The sequence below is a fragment of the Poecilia formosa genome, unplaced genomic scaffold (genome assembly GCF_000485575.1).
Source record: "Poecilia formosa unplaced genomic scaffold, Poecilia_formosa-5.1.2 Scaffold857, whole genome shotgun sequence".
NCBI classification, from domain to species: Eukaryota; Metazoa; Chordata; class Actinopteri; order Cyprinodontiformes; family Poeciliidae; genus Poecilia; species Poecilia formosa.
Genome location: NW_006800796.1, coordinates 10,274 through 31,913, shown reverse-complemented (window position 1 = coordinate 31,913; position 21,640 = coordinate 10,274). Strand labels below are relative to the sequence as shown.

At 38.8% G+C, this 21,640-nt stretch overlaps 1 protein-coding gene across 1 annotated transcript in view; it reads left to right on the top strand.

The window, feature by feature from the left end:
• Window positions 1-21,640, top strand: part of cubn (cubilin (intrinsic factor-cobalamin receptor)) — a gene marked incomplete at its 3' end in the record, with an annotated part of 68,230 nt that overhangs the window by 37,059 nt on the left and 9,531 nt on the right. The window contains exons 19-34 of the mRNA XM_007543597.2: window positions 513-688; window positions 4,687-4,852; window positions 5,713-5,935; window positions 8,512-8,642; window positions 9,076-9,265; window positions 9,798-9,958; window positions 10,405-10,586; window positions 11,338-11,494; window positions 11,703-11,890; window positions 12,530-12,689; window positions 14,466-14,647; window positions 16,673-16,841; window positions 19,840-20,021; window positions 20,187-20,343; window positions 20,659-20,775; window positions 20,892-21,005. Coding sequence (XP_007543659.1) covers window positions 513-688; window positions 4,687-4,852; window positions 5,713-5,935; window positions 8,512-8,642; window positions 9,076-9,265; window positions 9,798-9,958; window positions 10,405-10,586; window positions 11,338-11,494; window positions 11,703-11,890; window positions 12,530-12,689; window positions 14,466-14,647; window positions 16,673-16,841; window positions 19,840-20,021; window positions 20,187-20,343; window positions 20,659-20,775; window positions 20,892-21,005 — 2,655 coding nt within the window. The remainder of the gene's footprint in view (window positions 1-512; window positions 689-4,686; window positions 4,853-5,712; window positions 5,936-8,511; window positions 8,643-9,075; window positions 9,266-9,797; window positions 9,959-10,404; window positions 10,587-11,337; window positions 11,495-11,702; window positions 11,891-12,529; window positions 12,690-14,465; window positions 14,648-16,672; window positions 16,842-19,839; window positions 20,022-20,186; window positions 20,344-20,658; window positions 20,776-20,891; window positions 21,006-21,640) is intronic.

The following is a 21,640-nucleotide window of genomic DNA, read 5'->3' as shown; positions in this document are numbered from 1 at the left end:
CTCAAATATTTTAATCTTTTTAAGCGCACTTCCCAACTTATCAGATTTATAGTTCTGCATGAATATACTTGAAAGTATTGTTAAAATTGATCTTATTTTAAAGAATGTAATTCATCCTGTTCACGTCACTGACAGACTAACAGGATTATCAGACAGACCTGTTAGAGCATAAAGATCAAATCAAATCATTAGACACAGTGATATACAACACCTCATGAAAGCTACACACAAAGCAGTAAAACTACATCAAAGAGAATTAAGCTCCAAGTCACTTGCTCACTAATGAAGCACAAGATGTGCTTCATTAGTGAGTTCAGATGTGAGCCAGGGGGGTAAGTCAGGAGGCCCAGACTTCCCTCTCTCCAATTCTTCAGTCACAATACTTATTACTGCCACTATCCCTATCAGATTCAAGTCAGGCTCTGGCTCCAAAATGTTAATACTTCTTCCATCCAGACTAATACATATATAGGAATATTGTTCTTTTTTCTTTTTTTTTCCACTCTTCCTAGCTTGTGGAGGTACCCTTTCTGGAACTGGAGAGTTCCGGTCTCCATACTACCCAAATCCCTATCCCCACAACAAAGTCTGTGAGTGGGTCATCAACCAACAAGAGGGCTACGTGGTCACATTGAATTTCCTGTCGTTTGATGTTGAAGGAGGCTCCTGCAGATTTGACTTTGTTGAGGTGAAGTATTTCAGTTGACTTCATCAATTCATTAATACATGACATCAATTTATGACATAAGAGAAATGGGTGCAGAAGTCATCATGGAAATAAATTTGATTCTGTTTCTTCATTGGTGTGTAAATAGAACAACGAGGATGAACAGCTATGTTGTAAGCCACTTCGATTACCATAAGCACATCTTAAATTTTGGTATACAGTGATCCCTCGTTTTTCGCGGGGGTTGCGTTCCAAAAATAACCTGCGTTAAGTGAAATCCGCGAAGTAGTTACCTTTATTTTTTACGATTATTACACGGCATAAATAAATACTCTACATTGAAACCAAAGAACTAGACCTGTTTTGAGATCAGCGGATGTTCGTGTGCATCAATCGGGTCTTAATGTGATCTGGAGTCATGTCATTAAAGCGTCTCCTCCAACCTGCCCCGAGAGATTCACAGCTGTATCTACGGCAGAGTGATGGATCTCATCAACCGAGCCTCCAGTCGGGTTTTGTGCTGATTCTGGCCAGTTTTTTCCAGCAGGCATTCAAAGTTTCAGCTTTCATCTCCTGAATGGCCAATCTGTATTACTTATATTTAAATACCGTAACTTTATTGGCACACAGGTAGAGAAGAACCGCAGAGACTGTTTAGCCAATCAGGACGCAGAACACAATGCACTGTGAAAAAAAGGCTGCACCAAAAAATATTCTGCGAAGCAGCGAGACCGCGAAAGGTGAACCGCGTTATAGCGAGGCATCACTGTACTCAGGGTTTGCAAGAAAATATGAAATCTCTTTTTCTAAGTTCAAGGCTGTTTTCTAACGTCACAAATGGTCATATGCATATAAGTTAATATCTAGCATTTTGTATAATAAAAACAGGTGTTATGATGCCCATGTTTCACAGATGACAGTTGGACCTTAACTATTAAACAGCTGGGTAAAGCTGATTCAGTCTTTGTGCTTATTCTGTTAGGTATTGTCTTTGATGAATTTTTAAAATTTTGGAGTTGAAGTTATTGTTCACCGTGTTTCTCCTTTTATGTTACTTTAGTTTCTATCTAGGCTAGTTCTTCTTCATCACAGTTACTTCTTCATCTTTGTAAGTTGCCTCATTCCTGTGTTCTGCTTAATGATCCTATAGTTTTCTTCTGCTGTTCTTCTGTTGTTTTAGCCTGACCGTTGCCTTCTATATTATTCCACACGACTCTAATCTCGCCTACAGCACAGTCTGGGCTTTTTCCCATTTAAGTAGAATTTAAACCGGGCCAATCAGTGAACAGAAGAAGTTGTGAATGATAATGTGTTGTTTTAGAATTGAAGTCTGCCCGTAGTTTTATAGATGGCAGCGGAGGAAGTGAATTGAAGCCATTCAGTCCATGTTGGCCATGCTTCCAAATATTGAATTAATATGAACAACCACCTCATTTGGATCAGCACTTCTCTTTTTGCAGTGGAGGATGGTTGTTTACCCCGCAGTGAGCGGGGTAAACAACCATCATAGTGTCAAACTGGTGCATTGCATACTTCATGGGCAAACGTGAAGTATGCACTTCATGTTTGCCCATGAACACAGTCCATTCCTCCAGGAAGTAATCGTTTCTCAATATCGAAGGTCCAGACCCTCTGAACGAAGTGAAGCGTAGAACAAGTTAAAAGACTACTGTTGTCTAGCTGTTTACTTTGTAAAAGTGCAAAGAATCATTTTGATAGTTTGATTGTTGTGTTACCATGGCTACAATATGGTGCTATCTGTGAGCTCGGTTGGTTCACAAATACATAACAGGAGATAATAGCCAATAATCTGATTTATACACTAAATGTATGTTTAAACACTGTTAGTGATAATGATGTTCTTAGTAGGAAGGCAAGGGGAGATGGAGAAGAGGATATGGGGGGCTAAATCAGATTCTGCCTAATGCGGGGTCCACAACGAATGCGTTTTGCACACCAAAAATGCGTCTCATTCTTCAAGTTGGACACGTGTGCAGATTTATGACCTTTATGCTCCATTCACACCAATGGAATATTTAAAAACATTGTCTGGTCTGATGACTCTCGAGTTCTGCTGAAACATTCGGATGGTAGGGCCAGAATTTGGCGTCAACAGCATGAAAGCACAAATCCATCCTGTCTTGTATCAATGGTTCAGGCTGATGGTGGTGAAAATGGGGGATATTTTCCTGGCACACTTTGGGAGTATTATACCAATTGAGCATCAGGTCAATTGGTATAATACTCAGGAATAATACTTACCTGAGTATTATCCCTGACCATGTCTATGTCGTAAGGTGTGGTTGTAGTGGTGAGGAGAGACGCCGAGACCCAGGTTATGGTGGTAATGATATTTAATGATGAAAGTAAAGCTCAGTCCAAAACAGGCAGCACGGCAGAGAGACAGGCACACAGCCAAATACCGGTAGCAACTGAACGACAGGACTACGTGCGAGCGAACACAAACCAGGACTTAGAAGTACAACTGGTGAGTAGACTAACGACAATAGACAACGACAAACGACGACACACAAGGACCCGACCAGGAACACAGACAACAGGAGGGTTTAAATACACACGGGGTAATCAGGGGAATGGGACACACCTGGGGAGCAATCAACGGGGAGGACAGGACAGAGACTAACAGGAACACAGGACTGAACACAGAGAAACTCAAAAATAAGCACACAGAAACACGGAACCTAACAGTCTATACCTTTATGACCACAGTGCATCCATCTTCCAGCAGGCTTTATGACACCAGGTCATAAAGCCTGAATCATCTCAGACTGGTTTCTTGAACACAACAAGAAACCACAGATTCCACAGATTCTGGTGAATCTGTGGAGTCACCAGATTGAGATCTGGTGACTCCACAGTCACCAGATCTCAATCCAATAGAGAACCTTTGGGATGTAGTGGAACGGGAGATTTGCATCATGGATGTGCAGCCGACAAATCTACAGCAACTGCTTGATGCTATCTTGTCAATATGGACCAGACTCTCTGAGGAATGTTTCCAGTACCTTGTTGAATCTATGGCACGAAGGATTAAGGCAGTTCTGAAGGCAAAAGAGGGTCCAACCCGGTACTAGCAAGGTGTACCTAATAAAGGAGGCGGTAAGTGTAGACTTTGAATGTAAACCAGAGTTCATGATGCTCAAACTGAACGCTGCATAAGACCCCGTATTACCTTAGGCTGGCCCTGCATGAAGAGCTGGAGCCATTCTGCTGTGCATGTCTCTGCTGGATGCCAGGGACCAATGGGAAGATTGAATTTATAAGGCACTATCAGGGACAGACCTGCAGACGAGGCTTTGCTGTTTCGTGACTGTTGAGCCACAGAGGCTGTTTTGGCTGCCTGGGTTTTATGGGGTGGGTTTTTCACATCGCCGCTCTTCATTGTTAGACTGTTGTGCTGGTTAATGTGTTTACAGGTCCACTCGGCTGCCACTGCCGAAATCTGACTGGAGCAGCAGAAGCTAGGTAGAAAAGGCATTTGATATGACGCAGTTTGAGGTATTGTGGCAACACAAAACTAGAGGATGTTGCGAGTTGTCCGCTTTGGCACAGAGCTGCGTGGATGGTCCACCGCCCACTGGCCCACTAAGTGACCCATCCGGTAGCCCCACATGCCAGGACATCTTGATTTATTTAATTGTGGGATGGACTTGGCATGTGCCTGTTCCCTTCCATTGATTAGCTGATTAAGCTTGAAGCAATATTTGTTTATTTCAAATACTTTAGATTTTGTAAAAGTTTTCAGATTTATGGTGCCTACATTTGAGGTCTTCCATTGAACACAATAATTACCAGTATATCTATATAAAGACACAAAATACTTTCAGTGTCAACATCACTTTTCTTTGTTTAACCTTTTTCCTTATAATATTTGTAAAGCTTGGGTAAGATCTTTAAAGTAATTTTTGTGTAATGATTATTGCTTTGGTGTTTTTTTTTCTGTGAAATGATAATTGCCTAGGTGATGGACAGAAGTCAAAAACTATCTCTCTTTTTAGGTCAGGGATGGACCCTCACCTAGCTCTCCCCTCCTGGGGAAATTTTGTGGTGACGAGATTCCTCCCAGGCTCCAGTCAACACAGAAATCTATGTACATCCAGTTCAGCACAGACTCCTCTGTCAACAACCATGGCTTTGAAGCAGCATATGACTCTGCCATTGAGGGTGGGAGGAATATTTTTTATTTGTCAGAGTCCTAATTGACTATGCTCATTGGTCAGACAAGCAGAAGAAGTATACTGATGTAAATCTAGTTAGTTTCATATCTAAAATACTATTTCCATACAGGAATTTTTCTGGGCACATTGGTTTCCTCCAATGCGTAAAAGAAGACATGCTTGGCTAACTGGCTAATTGGACTTTATTGACAATTAAGTTAATTTGTACATTATTGCTGTAGTATGTCTCTGTGGTATCCCTAATATCTACTAGTGACCAGCAGTCGACATACTCTACCTAGCTGACTGCTGTGATAGCTCTGTTTGAACTGATATGTGTTGGTTTGTCTTAAAAAGTGACTCATGGGTGCTATGGTGGTGCAGGGATAAACTCTGCAACCCACATATGGATGCTTTAGTCCTTGATGTAACTGTGATGTGTTCAAGTACCAGTCTGATGACCCCTCTCCCATAACCCACATTCTTTTATGACAACTGCTAAATAAAATCCACAAAAGTTTTTTAAAGTTCCTTGTGATGAAATTTCTTCTCATATGTTGACCGACCTAAGGGCAGTTTAGATCAATGAACCTGTGATCCATGTTTTTGTGATGCTGGAGAAAGTTAGAGTAACTGGAGAGAAAACAAGTGCAGAGGGAGGACATGCAAACTCCATGTAAAAAGTCCAGAATGGGATTTGTACCCAAGACCAACAGTGCTAACAACTGTACCAAGCTATTTTCCAAGACTGTTATGCTTTAAAAAATGTCATCAAAATTTGGTTCATGGTTCTTTATTTAACATTGCACATTTTAAAGTGGTAGAAGTATGATCTCTACAATGTAACCATTTTATGTCCTGTACCAGGCTGTGGAGATACTTTGACAAGTCCTTCAGGCACCATTACCAGCCCTGGTCACCCAACAAACTATCCACATGGTGCCAATTGTACCTGGTACATTAGTGTTTTACCAGGGAACCTAATTCGGCTGTTGTTTGACTCATTCAACCTGGAGTACCATACTAACTGTAACTATGACTATCTTGAAGTTTATGATGGGACTGGAACAACTGGGAACAAGACTGGCAGGTACAACACATACTCACACATAAAGTGGCATTAAGAAATACGAACATTTTGAAAGAGAAAGTTACACATCAGAGTATAAAAGCACTTCCCAATCCTCACACCTTCCACTTCCCCATAGATGTCCTTTTTACCCCTAGGCTTTTTATTTCTCCATCTCACCTTTACCATTAGGCAATGTCAGGATTAGCAAAACTACATTAATGGGAAGACTTGAAAGTGTAAAACATGAAACAAATCAAACCTCATTTGTAACTAAATGAGAATGGCAAACCTGCCACCTTGTCAGATGGAATAGTTTTAGTATTTTAAAACTTTTAATGTTACTATTAAAAAATGAACAAACGCACCCACTGTATGTTCACTGCATGTAATGTTTAATGTCGTTTATTGCTCAGTATTATTTGTTCTGTGCTAGTTTGATGTGAAGAACAGAAAATCTGCCATGGACTCTGAATGAGAGAGCATTGCTAAAAATTCTATCATGGATCAACTGGAACTGTGAAGATTCCAAAACGATCCCCTTAAAGAAGCTTGAGGAGCTTTGTAGATCAAATAAAGACTGTCATCTTTTACAAGCTAATAGTTAACTTAAGTTTTGCTGAAATGCTTGAGTCATGGCATGATGACAGAAAAGATTGTCACAACAGTCAGCCTTACCATGACTGTGTTCTTTCTGTGCAATTTGAGTATTTTCATGAAATTTGTCTCTTTTGTTTCAGTGTTTTTGTAATGACAAGAAATATGGTAAATAGTACTGTAAAAGAGTTCAAATTAACTGTCATGACAGTTTACTCAACAATGTACAGCACAATGTTTGACTTTCTCCCACTGTCCACATCCCCATTGAGAAATAAAACATTTCACATGAACTTTAAGAAAGCAGAGTTAAATTGAGGCATTGGTAAAAACTGCCTTGTATATAACACTTCACTTTCAGTCTCAAGGATGAAGTATGAAAACATGTTTTTTTTTTTTTTTAGAAAATAGATATCCATTTGTTACAGAGGTGGTGAACCAGTTTAGCATTAAGAGCCAAATAAAGCTAATCATGACTGTAAAGGGCTATACAACAATTTCAAGATTACCATAGCTTTATACATTGTTTGCTGAAGCAGCTTTTTCCTTAGTCTCTAAGGCTTCAGTGGGACACCTGACAATGTTCATTTTTGAATAAGTGTCTTTAAATTTGGTTTGTACTCTGTTATAGCTACTCAAACCAACTCTTTCACATTTGTCAGTGAAAACAAGACAATGTTTTGTTAAGTGCAGTAAAAATTCATTCATTCAGACAGAAAATTGAGCTCCATCTGCCAAACTGGTGGATGTGGAAGTGTCTCATGCTGTGCATCGTTTTTGAAACATGAAGGACAATTTACTGGCATGGCTCAGATTTGTACTTATTTCAGGGTATTGTGGCGAAGTCTACCATTTGCATATTTTACATTGTAGTTTAACCAATATTTTTGGTGTAACAAACCAAGATCACCCTCGCCCCCTTTTAGCCCTCTTTTAAAACTTCCTGGATTCAGTTCAGTGTGAATTAATATTCAAGCATTGATACAAATTAAACCGTACTTAAAGGTTTAACACAGCGCGTTAAACTCTCGCAGTGTCTCTGTTTCTTTCTGATTTCTCTCACTTTTGTTCTGTTTTTTTTTCCTGCAGTAGAAAAATAATTCCATATTTAAAATCCATGAACTTGCCACTCTGCGCGTAACCGCGATGCACAGCATTGATTGTGTTCATGTGATCAGAACCGGTTTGCTTTTCCCTTCATTGGCACCAGAACCTGCTGCAAACTCTGACATTTGTTTACAAGCAGCTGCTTGCTCTGCTTCACAGCACCGACGTGAAATACAGAGACCTGTTGAGGAAAGCTGCTACCATGGAAACAGATTTTACTCCTAATTGATTCCGCTTCCATCTCTCCGCCTTTCCTACAGCTACTGCAGACTTCTACCGCTAGCTTAAAATTTCACACTTTTATCAGTGCTGCCTTCAATGAGTGTGGGAAATTTCAAAGAGCCGCACATGATCCGTCGAAGAGCCGCATGTTCGCCACCCCTGATCTCTTCCATTACCCATTTTTTCCCATCATTACTCTTTTTTACCAGTTTGGCTAGTTTTTCACGAATTAATAATTTCCCATAAGCGCTTCACAGTTCTGAAATTTTAAAGTGACTTTGCCAGAAATGTCTTATAACCTGCGGCCGCATTTACTACAGTAAAATTCTTTCAACCACAACTGCTGGTATTTTATCGGAAATAGAGACATTTTTGTCTTTACATTGTGTAGATTTTAGCTTCTGATTGTTCCAAGACAGTTTTCATTGTGTGTGAATGAATGTACAGTATATTAATAATACTTATTATTATCAGTTACTATTAATAATATATCATGATATTAATAATAAGGTGTATTTTGTGTTTAAACTATTAAAATTGACAGTTATAAGAATTTGTATTAGTGGTTTCAATAATTCATGGATTTTAGCTCCTCACAGAATATGCCTGGTGACTGACAGTTGAAGCATTTTCTGTAGCAACTATCATGTTGTCTTTTGCCATGTGTACAGGTACTGTGGGCGCTCAGTACCTCCATCTATAACAAGTGCTGACAACCAAATGACCCTTCTGTTTGTGACTGATTCAAGTTTATCGGGGGAAGGGTTCTCTGCCAGTTATGTGTCCATCAATGCTAGTACAGGTAAAGTCTGCCAAAAGACTTCAATGTTTCGTACTCAGTTTGTCAAAAACAATTGATAAAAGTAAAGTTAAAGTAAAGTAAAGTTAAAGTTAAAGTTAAAGTAAAGTAAAGGCAATAAAAGTAAAGTTTTTACTGCAGCTTAATCGGAGAAAATCTTTTCTCATATTCATCCATGAAGTGTCTGGTTATGGACATAACTGTCAATTCTCCAAGAATGCAGTGCAAGAATCAGAAGACTGTTAATATTAACTAGTGTTTTTAAATAGCAACTTTTTTCAACCCTCAACAATATGACACACGTTTGTGTTGGGAATCTTGACTTTGCTGTCCTTACTTAATGCTCTCATTTAGTATGATTTGGACTAATTCAGGTGACTGGTTTCATACATTGACCAGATATTTATTTATAGAATTGTTATTTATTTCTTTTTAGACTGTGGTGAGAGCTTTACCTCTCCAACTGGAACCTTCACCTCTCCAAGCTATCCTAACAGCTATCCCAACAGCCGAGACTGCACCTTCAAGATCATTGTTGAGCTCAACATGCAGATTCTGTTGAACTTCACCAGCTTTGAGTTGGAGGGCACTCCTCCTTTTTGCAGCTTTGACTTTGTGGAAATCAGGTATGAAATGAAGTACAGTAATAGACTATAGACTGAATCCAATCTCCTTGTGTTCTTCCTGTCTGTTGGTTCTTACTACCACTGCAGAATGGGACACCTTACCCAGAAGCTCATTTGACCAGACTGATGTTAATTGTGAAAATACATCACATGCAAACTAAACAGCTTTACGCCACTCTTCATCTCAGTCTATTATATAAAAGACCCAGTAGTCTATTTATAGTGGCTACAATAGTCCTCCCAAAATCTTCACTTTTCTTTTATCACAAATAGCAAGATTCAGTGAAAAATGACTTTAAACAGCATGAATCCAACCAAATAATAATGCATGCTTAAGATCCTAGGAATGAAAAATCTGTTTAGTCTTAGAAATTAAAAATGGTAATTATTTAATCACGTCATCTTCATTTCACAATGCAGGTGTTTAAAATTTCAACAGGATGGAAAAGACGTATATTAAGAAAAACATTGCAAGGTATATTTAGCATATTTTGTATCTAAACACAACAAATGAAATCTGTTGAATTTACAGGGATGGGGGCTATGAGACGTCTCCCCTGATTGGTAAGTTCTGTGGCAGTCAGAGACCTCCAGTTGTGGTGTCACATAGCAATCGTTTATGGATTAGATTCCACTCTGATCCCTCAATCACAAGTCATGGATTCATTGCGCACTGGGATGGAACACAGACAGGTACATGCTTATTATATTTCTTATCTGTTTCTTTCATCTACACTGTGAGGCTTAGATCACAAAAGTACGGAGATTCAGTTATAGCCAAACACCAAACTATTTTGTCTCGTTTAGTCCAACAGCATCAAACCTTCAGTTTCATGTTTCAGTTGTAGCTATTTTTTTATTGACTGAGAATCTACAGCACTGAAAACTTAGAAAAAGGACCACTAATCAGATTCTGTCAGAGATGATGACAAAGATGAAGAAATATTACTGAGACAACCTTATGCCAAAGCTCTCTGATGATGAGTTATATCTTTACAGCACAAGGAATTTATTGCCTCATATTTAAATAAAAGATACACTATTCTGACATCTTGCATAAAGATGAAGCACCTATGAATGTTCTCAGATTTTTTTTAACTGTGTAATACAGTTACATGCTTTACTTCGTTTTCATAAAGGTTGTGGAGGAACATTGACAACTGCCTCTGGAGGATTGTCTTCTCCCAATTATCCTTTACCGTATCATCCCAATGCTGAGTGCTACTGGAACATTAGGACCAGTCAGGGCAGCCAGGTCCAACTGTCTTTTTCAGGTTTCCACCTGGAATCCAGCTCATCCTGTTCTTATGATTACCTAGCTGTGAGTAGTGTCTCTCAACAGGTTCTAAAATAGCTAATTTACATAAGAGTACCTGATACATGCCTGATATTTTAGAAAGTGCAGGATACACTAAGTGTGGTTTTAATGTAGGAATATTATTAGCTATTAAACATATTTGGCACTTATCCTCATGTAAATGGCTCTGATTCTAGACACATGCTAAAGCAAATCATATTTATCAAATGAGAAATCATATATCATCATATCTATATTATATCTAATCCCTGCAACACCAGCTTTTCTGTTCAGGTAGAATTCACTTCAACAGACCAGCTGACTGTACTGACAGTAGAAATGATTTAAAGTAATTGGAAGAATTTAGTCTCTAGTAATATTGAAAATAAGTGAAAACCTACAATTAAACTCATGTTATCATTGTACTTTAAAGTCTCAACAGGGAAGTAAATCATTATACTTTCATCTTACTGCAGTGTTCAAAAATGTAGAAAATGTCTGAATCTGAGATCTCCATACAGAACTGTAGAAGCACATTGCTAAGCACAGTTATTTCAGTAAGCAAGGCTTATTGCAATGACCTTATTTAATTCAGCAACAAACTACTTTCATTTGACTGCTCAGAATGCTTAGCAGAAACCCCATGTTTCTGTCCCATGCAAGTATGACATCAATGACACTTAATTTTTCCCCACTCAAAGCAGTGCATTAAACATTCTTGCCATGTTATCCATCTTAACTTTCTTAATAGCATTTTGATGTCATTTGTTTTTAGGTACATGATGGAAACAGCAGCACTGCTCCAGAACTGGCCAAGTTGTGTGGCACTGAGCTACCAAGGCCGATCAACTCTTCCAGCAATCAACTGTACATCAAACTCCGCACAGACAGCAGTGTGAACACTGGCGGCTTCATTGCATTTTATAACACCAGTATGCAAAAAACTATTTATTAGAAATTATATTTTTTGCATAAATAGAAACGTTACCAGAATAGATTAAAATAGATATTTTAAATCTATTAAATAATTTTTTTTCTAGCTTGTCAGTAAAATACACAAAAGCAAAAAAATAAAAGATACATCTGAATCAAAGTAGTTTTGCAGTGTACTTTAGTTTGCATTACTGTGTCTGTTTTCAGAGTGTCACAACATAATTATCTCACATCAACACCAAGGAGTAATCGAGTCGCTGAACTTTCCTAACAACTACCCAGGCAACAGTCTGTGCAGCTGGACCGTCCAGGCTAGCAGTGGGAACACGATTAACTACACCTTCACCTCATTTCAGTTAGAAGACACTTACAACTGTAACTTCGACTACATAAAGGTACAAATATACACACAATTTTACCATATTTTTTACAACGACATCTAAAACATTTGTAGTAACATTGATGTGGGACTGCTTTTTTCCCCCTCATTTTCTTTTTACCCATAACTACTCTTGCCTGTATCTCTCACTTTTGAATAAATCAAATTAGACAATCGAAAGTGGTTTTACACATCAGTGAGCAACTCTCTGCTCTGGTTCAACTGGGACTGCTGGTGTGGGGATGACCTGGGGACGGTGTCTTGGAGCAGGGCAGGACCCTGGCTGGCAGCTATTGGTTCTCAAAGATGTTGTGCATGAGACCTGGTAACAGGAAGTCAAACTTCCTGTCCGCAGAGAGAGAAGCATTGCATTTTATAACACAGAAGCCACTTAGCACACTGTCTGGTTTGCAAAGTTCAAACTAATGTTAGGTTTCTGTTTCAAAATGAATTCACAGCAGAAAAAATTTCCACACCTTAAAGGTTAAGCTTAAAGTTCATAAACTTAATTTTCCATCCTCCACAATATGTAAACAGTTTAAGACTTTCATAAGTTTAACCTATTAAATTTGCAGTTTGTGTGAATATTTCTAGTAACAGAAGTATAGCATAATATTTTTATATTGAAACATTTCTCCTAATATTTCTTTTCTAGCTCTATAATGGCCCTAATGAGCAAGCTCCTCTGATTGGTGCATTCTGTGGGAATACACCACCTCCAGCTAACAGCACTACAAGCTCCGCCCTCACCCTGGTGTTTAGAACAGACTCCTCCATATCCATGCCTGGATTTCAGATGATGTGGTATCAGAATGGTGAGATAGGTTTTACAATTATTATGTAAAAGCTTTCCATAATCCAATCCATAATAAGCCATAATATTATGGACTGTCTGCAATTATTTTATTGCACAATAGTCAGAATATCAAAGGACTGTGAATCCAAAATGTTATTGATGAAAAGGAATTTACCAGAGGCCGTTGTAGTCAGGTTTAGGGTTTCTTCTTGCAGACCATCAAGTTCTGCATTGTTTAAATGGAGGTGGCACAGAAGTTCCAGTTCAGCCTAACTGGTGTTAGCAGAAACTCATGTTTCTCTTGTCAATTTGCACAAAATAGACAAAAGAGTTCAGCAGAAAGTCAGCTGACACCAGCTCACCTTCCTCCATAGCAGCCATGAACAAATGGGAACTTTTCACAGTGTTCTGCATGGAATGCTAGTATAAAGGATGAATTTTAAACCATTAAGAAAAAAAGACTGATTTCTGAGATAAAGAACAGTTTGCATATTGTCAAATTAAATATACAACTTCAATAAATGAACAAAAAAGTTCCCTTAAAAAATATGCAAAACTGCATACGTGCACATAATTAAATAAAGTTTGGCAGCAAGACAAACACCCCACTGACACCAACTCAACTTTTCAAATATTTTAGTTTGAGAGTTTAAACCAAATGAATGGACATTGAACTTTGCAATTAAAGTGCAATTCTTTTAATGTTTTTGAAGTAATATACACAAATAAGAAGTAAATGTTAAATGTCTTCCATCATTAGATTCTGACTGATCAGGAGTAATGATGCTATTGGGACTAAAAGAAATGCAAATAAATGAAACCAAACTATCCTTAGATTTGTTGAATTACAATTCAAGGAAACAAGAAGATGAATTTTTCAAAAATTAAGGAAATCTTTGGAGCTAAATCAATGTATTAATCAGTAATTTAGAAAGTATTAAGTGAGGAAAGCAATAAATGAACAGCAACTCCAAGCTAAATTTAGGGGAATATATTTTGCCATATAATAATAGTCTCAATTTTAAGTTTTAAGGTAATTTTTCATCAGTTCATCAAATACGTAAAAGTAATAGCGAAAAATGGCTGCCTATCCTCCTTGGTGGCCTGTTCCTTCCTATCCCTGCAAGGCTTAAACACTCAGGATGGGAGTTTATGTTCCAGTATCTGGTATCATTTGGTTCTTTTCTTTTGGTGTGGAAAACTCATGTTTTCTCAAAGACAACAATTGATGGATAAATTAGGATTTTATGATACCTTGAGAAAAATGTCAGAGTAAATTAATGAAAAAGGGGAATAAAGACAAACATGGAACATTTTCTTCTTTCCTAGTTAAAAATATGCATTTGAATTTTAAAGAGAAACCTCTGTGGGAACATCTACATCATGTTCCGGAGGTCACATGATCTAGACTGGTGAAACTGTTTCCAGAGAACAAAACGGGTCTGGCCAGTTTAAATATCAACAACTTTGCAAAGGTTAGGGTTAGTGTGGGAACTTTTACCTGTCATTATTTGAACAGCAAATGTTTTTCATAATCAAATAAATCACATCTTTTGTTAAATGGGTGAAACAAAAACCGTTCCTCCCAGGGTCTTCCAGTGTGAGTCAGAGAGAAACTGCATAAGGTTTAACAAAGCTGAGTTGCTACAAGTTAGAATACACAGATCAGACAGAAAAGTTAAAGAAACTAATCTTTGTTACATTTTATTAGTTAGATGGCCAGTTGTCAACTGTCAATCTAGGCAAAATGGAACCAGTTGTAGTTGTGGCCTGTCATTGATGTGTGTCATTGCAGGTTGCGGAGGGGATGTTGGTGGGCCCAATGGCTCCATTAGCAGCCCGGGCTATCCAAACAAGTATCCTGACAACAGAGAGTGCATCTGGTATATCACCACAACACCTGGAAGCAGCATTACTTTGACTATCCATGAGTTTGATGTGGAGTTCCATGATAACTGCAACTATGATGTACTAGAAGTAAGTAATGTCCAATTTCTTAGCCAAAAACAATCACATTCATGTTTCTAGGTCTGCTAAGCTGTAGCCAGTGTAAACTCAACTAGTGACATCTTTGGGCAGTTCTACTTGAAGTAAAAAAAGCAACATTTCTGATGGTTACATGGAAAAAATGCAACTCATCTATGCATCAGAGTTACCTGAATATTGCTATCATTTATTTCTGAAATTCAGAAATAGAATGGAAACGCAAAAGTAAAAACAAAAAGTCATAAGCCTTTTATTGTCATTGAGCCTCCAGCACAAGATTCAATATGTATCACAATGGGTTACATTAAAGCAACATAAAAAAGGGAAAACACCAATTTAATTAAATATCAGCCTTGTTTAAAATACCAATGAATAACCTTTTAAAACTCTCACATCTTATAGAAAGAAACTCCTTATACACCTGGAAATTCTGTTTGTGATAGACCCATATCGCCTTTCAAGAGGGGGGCAGTTCAAACAGGTGATAACCAGGATGGGTGACATCTCTAATGATGTTCTTTGCCTTGGACAAAATACGCATGTTGGAAGGAAGTGGACATCCATCAATTCTTTTCACAGACTTGATTATTCTTTCCAAAGCTTTTTTGTCCACCACAGAACAGCCAGAGAACCAAGTAGAAATAAAATGTATCATAGTAATCTCCGCTGTCGAGCCATAGAAGGATCTCAATAAATGTGCATATGTGGATTCAAATGGGTTTTCCTTAGAATATCCTAGAAAAAGAAGACACTGGTGTGCTTTTTGACAATCTTTGAAGTGTCTGATGATCAGGTGAGACAGTCAGAGATGTGTACCCCAAAAAGTGTAAATTAGTACACAATCTCCACACAAACATTATTGATTTAAATCTGTGGTTGATTCTTGTTGCATTTCCTGAAGTCAACTATCAATTATTTTGTCTTGGGATGCATTCACACCAGGCTTATTTAGTCTGCTTTAATTGAACTCCAGTTTGTTTGTCTAGAAGGTCCGGTTCGTTTGGGAAGGTGTGAATGTGCAATCGATCTCTGGTTCTCCTAAAACCCTCAGTTTTGGTTCGGTTGAAGTGAACTCTGGTGTGGTCCGAATGAAATATGAATGCAAGTGGACCAGAGATCGCTCCAAAGCAGGAAGCTAAATACAGTGCAGGGCATTCTGGTCAATGTATTACTCGCTGCTCTGCTGCTTAGCAGAGATGTTGTCACATGGCAATGGGTCTGCATGTAGAGTAAAGCTGACCCAGAGAGTGAGGAAAAGCAGAATAGAAATGGTTTAAATTAGTTTTTTCAAATACCTTATTGATACCAAAGGGAAATTAAATGTTGCAAGTCATATTAATTCAAATTCTTCAGAGTTATTGTAGCTGCTGGTGGCTGTTGGCAGGAAAAAGCTCCTGTAGCAATCTGTATTAAAGTGAATATGAAGACGCCTCTGACTGAAGATACTCTATTTTCTCATAACAGTCTCATGACGAGGATAGTCAGTGTTGTCCATAATTTTCTTGGTTTTATGAAGAATAATTCTTTGCCTCATCATCTCCAGAGGTTCCGCAGTCCCCAGAACAGAACCAGAACAGAACCAGAACAGAACCAGAACAGAACCAGCCTTCTTTATCAGGCTGTTGAGTCTTCTTATGTCCCTGGTTCTGATGCTGCTGCCCCAACAGGTGGTGGCAACAGAGATGATGCTTTCAACAGCAGACTGATTGATGCAAATCTCGAAGAATCTTGGCTTCCTACAGAGAGTTTGAAATTTCACATGCAGCTGGAGGACGATAAGTGACCGTTGTCTAATCGCACAGATTCCATAGGAATTGAATTGAGAGGGGCATTTCTAATTTAATATTTAAAACCAAAGGACTTCCTATAAATCTTCCTGAATATAAAAACTGAGAGTCCTAAGACATATTTGTGTTGAGACAATAAAACATTTTCTTAAACATTTTTTTGAAAATGTGCACAAAGAGGTGATTTTTGATATGGGCTTCAAGTTAACTTGCAATGACTTCTTTGTAGGTGTATGGAGGCCCAGACTTACAGGCACCCAGGTTGGCCAGGCTTTGCAGCACTACTTCCAACCCAATGCAAGTCTCTAGCACAGGAAACCAGATCACAGTGCGCTTTAAATCTGATGCCTATGTCAGTGGTCGAGGATTCAATGCAAGCTGGACAGAACTCCAGGGAGGTGAGTCAGTACCAGTCAGAGAAAATACTTTAGGAAAATAGCTTCTGCTTCTTTATTTATAACCCCAAGAAACTATTTAATTTTCCCTCTTCCATCTGTAGCCACATTCGTGTGAGGCTTATTGCATTTTCACTCTGCTGGAACTTAGGGAGGATTTAGATAAGAATGGACCCTCTTCAACGTTTTAAAGGTTTTTGTTAATGTCCTAATGCAGAGACAGAAACAATGGTTTCCAAACTGCCTGTGAGAAACTTTGTGTCAACTACAGGAAGGTAGTGACTCTGTGTCTAGTTAGAACAGGCCAGACTGAGCAGACACAGAGCATGTGTGCTCGCTGTTCTCATTCTTGCAAGAATTAATAACGTGCTGCTTGAGAGAGAATCACTGGTCTCTGCTTGATAACTGAGAGTGAAAGTTAAATGGGGGAAATGCCTTTCATCCATTTTAATTTTTTCCATTATCAAAAACTCACATAGTCAATGAAATAGAGCTGTGAAATCCAGTAGCATCATTTTTTAATAGTCACCTCACCATGTGTGTAGGACATACAGATAAATATAAAGATAATCTCTCAAACATTTCAATGAAATAAATAAATAAATAAAAACAAGGTAAAATAAGTACATACAATAACCAAGATTAAGGTTAAAATCCAGGGACGGGGTCAAACAGAGACGGGAGGTCAGCAGTCTGACAGCCTGGCGAATAAAACTAAATATTTTGCAAGCAATTTAAATATTTAGTTTGGAACTCTTAAACTTATAAATTTTGGAATAACATGGTGAAAATATGACTTTGAAAAATTAACATCCACATGTCTTTATCTATGTCATGCTAAAGAAGCCAAATTATTTCTGATCATTTTTTACTATGTGACTTTACAAACAGCACCCCATATGAAAAAGCATTTATTGTTCCAATTATCCATTGCTGAGCTGATTTTTCCATATTTCATCTATTTGGCTGTTGTTTATACTTTGATGAGCTCCAAGTTTGAGATTGGAAGGACTTCCTACCATCACTCTAATCTTTACACCACAGATCACATTCTACAATATTAGTAAATGTTACTTCCAGTCAGAAGAAACATGTTGGTCAAATGAACTGGGTCTCCTCCAGAAACTTGCTAAGCCTGGTGATCGGGGTGCCAAGGTGGTCCACCAGCAGTCCATCATGTTTCTGTATTAAAAGATACAGGAAACGTAAAAATATTACAGGAAAACATCACCAGTGAAACACTATTTAAACCCACAACTAGTCTTAAAAACAACTAATCAAAAAATAGAAATAAAATGAATATCAATTATTTGCACGTCTGTTTAATCCAAATTAAGTCAGCAGCTCCATCAGGCCCCCCAGGGCTTCAGGGGCCCCATAAATGCTAATATTTTAACACAGGCCACAGACATGTAAATGTAACATTTGTTTAGTGAGATGATCAATGCTGCTAAATTTGATTTAATGGTTTCAGCATACATACATTAAAAGATTTTAAATTGTTTAACATTTAAATTTAAGATTTTAAGGAGCTGGGAAGTTTACTTTGTAAAAGTTCAAAAAAACAATCTTCATAGTTAGATTGTTTTGTTACCACATCTACAATCTAATGCTGTAAGTTTAATTTTTGAGTTGAGCTCTGTTTGTTCACAAATACAATTTAGTAAACTGCAATTATGACTTATTGCTTTTTAGGTTGGCTAACTAAACTAGTCCCCGTCTCCCAGATTAAATCTAACACAGAAGCTGTTAGAGGTGCTGATGGTTTTAGCAGCAAGAGGGGCCTCTAAGTCAAATCCTGCTCAAGGCCTCAGACAGCCTTGGACCTGCCCTGCATGGTGATGTCATGTATTGGAGTTATAGATGGTGAGGATAGGATGCAGTCGTTGACTCGTTGCAGGTAGTTGTGAAAAATTATGCTTTTAGTGACAAACACGAAGGAGAACAGAAATCCCGGCAGCACAGGCGAGCAATGAGGCAAGCAAACGCAGACAGTGGTAGCATCGGGAATACAGGACATTAGACACATGACAAATGACACGACTTACGACTAGTGACACGACTAGGACCCGACAAGGAGCAAGGAACACAATTAACACCAAAAATTCACACAAAAAACAATACTCTTACCCCCCCGCCCCCAAAAGGCGGCTACCAGACGCCTGAAAGCGTCTAAAAACAACAAACAATGGAGGACCAGAGTCCAAAGTGAACACACAAGAAAAACACTAAATAAATCATTCTAACCACTCAACACGCACCTCTGAAAGTGCAACTGTAAGTTATACCTGCGATTCACATAGAGCTACGCAACCAGAGCTAACGTGGTATAGTTCTTCAAAGAAACTTAATTCTTAACAGGGTTTTGATGTAAATATCCATACAGGTCAGCCTGTGTCCAGTTTGAGTGAAAGGAGGAGCGCACGATCCGCGTTGAGGTAAACTTCAGAAATCAAGCAGCTATAGCGCCGGAGGCAATGCACAGAGGCTGAGTGATTGGTTCGCTCTCCTGGCTTTAAATGCATCAACTATATACCACTTTTAGGACTAAATCTGCTCTGCCAGAGCAACAGAGATGCTTGCAATCTGGCTTTAAAAAAAAAAAGCAAATCCCCACCCCCCAATTATAAATTTTTCTAAAAACAAAAACAAGCAGCGCTTAGCCTGGTGGAGGGGCTAGTAAAGCATTGTGGGCTGCCAGGCTTATAATACACTGGGGGAATCCCTGAACTGTACTTGTTTTTTAGCTGGTAGATGATAATGGGGTGTAAATTATTTTGACACTACTGATTTTCCAGTCATGTCAGCATTTAGCATTGACATGATTTTCTGGTGCTGAGACATAACCAGTGCATTTGAAATATGAAAGAAGAAATTTTGCCAAAGACTAAATACATGTTATATCCATTTCTTATGTGTTTTTATTTAGAGTGAGGTAAACTGTTCCTGCAGTTTTAGAAGAACCACAGTAATCTGAAGTTTGTGGTGTTTGTTCCTGCAGGGTGTGGAGGGCCAGTCACTGCTCCTTCAGGGGAGATCCATTCACCCCTGTACCCAGCCAGCTATCCCAACAATGTGGACTGCTCATGGATGATCAGTGTGGATGCCAGTCACCGCATCTTGTTAAACTTCACTGACCTGGATATTGAAAATCACAGCAACTGTTCCTTTGATTATGTCACTGTAAGAGACTTCGTAGATTTGTTTATGAAATAAATGTTAATATAAAACACAACGGTAAAAAACAGGGCGTGGAAGAAAAATTAGTTTTCTGGTTAACCACACTTTGTTTCAGTCATTTTAGCTACACACCTTTTAAAGCCCTTTGAACTCTTTCTCCTACTGTAGGTCCATGATGGTCCGAGCATATTATTTCCTCTGCTTGCCCATGTGTGTGGGTCCAGCCCACCTCCTTCCATCACCTCCACCCAGAACACCATCTATGTCCGCTTTAGATCAGACTCTAGTCAAAATCATCGAGGCTTCAGTGCTAGATTCTCTGAAGGTGACATTTTCTTCTTTTTTATAAGAAGTCTCTTGTTGTGTGTTATTTTATCTATCCGTTTCACAAATGCTAACAGAATGCATTGCTGCTGATGCTCAGGTGCATCATGTAATGAAACACAATATGATTATTACATGGTCATATTGTGCTTCCACCTGTTTCTCATATTTTCTCCAATATGTATTTCGGTGGGCCTGCAGGAGAGTGGACAATTTAGTGAATGGGCACTGGGAGAACTGCTCTCCTGTTTCAGGTAGAGGAAGCCCAAATGTGATCACATCCTAGTATGGATAACACCAATCTTTTGTTTGACAGCTTGTGGAGCAACCATTATAACAGACAATAATGGTGGGGCAATTTCATCACCAAGGTACCCTGCAAAATATCCACCAAATCAGAACTGCAGCTGGATCATCAAAGCACAGGAACCATGTAAGCTGTGGGCTGCCTTTGTCAATTAATAAATATGTTTTGTATTGTTTTATGCTATATATGATATACTTTGTTAAACCTAAAAAGAATCATTTGCGTCTGTGTTTTCTGGCTAGTCAACCATGTGACCCTGTCCTTCACTGACTTTGAGTTGGAGAAGATAAACTCTAATTGCTCACACGACGCTGTAGAAATACTTGATGGAGACAATTACCAAGCTCCCTCTATAGGTGGGTATGGTACAAACAGATAAAGTCTTCTACAAATGGGGGCGATGGTTAGAGGGGTTCACCCTGCAATCGACTGGTTGTTGGTTCAATCCCTGCTCCGCCCTCCTCTATTGTTCTGGGCAGGACACCTCACCCACCATGCCTGCTGGTGGTGGTCAGAGGGCCCCTTGGCATCAGTGCATGGCAGCCTCCCCTCTGTCAGACTGCCCCAGTAGCTTGCCACCATCAGCATGTGGTGAATGACTGTAGTGTGAAGCATGTTGGGGTCCTTTGGACTTGATATAGCTCTATGAAAGTCAAAGCCATTAACCATTTACAAATTTCTCACAGTAGTGTTCTGAAAGTCTGGCCCTGACTTAATTTGCACCAAGGAGGACTGCAAACCTGGTGCAACTGGGCCAGGTTTGCAGTCCTCCTTATGAGAGACATGTTTTCAACTCTGCTATACATTTATTTGTGGGCCTGAGAACAACACCTTGCTATGATCACTCCAAAACATGGACTGTGTTGTTTTTAAACCACTTTGACTAATGGTGAATTCCATTTGTAGGTGAAAATGGGGAAATCATTCATATGTGTGCCTCCAGCTTAACCAAATGGGTAACACTTTATTTGAAGGGGTGTGAATAAGACTG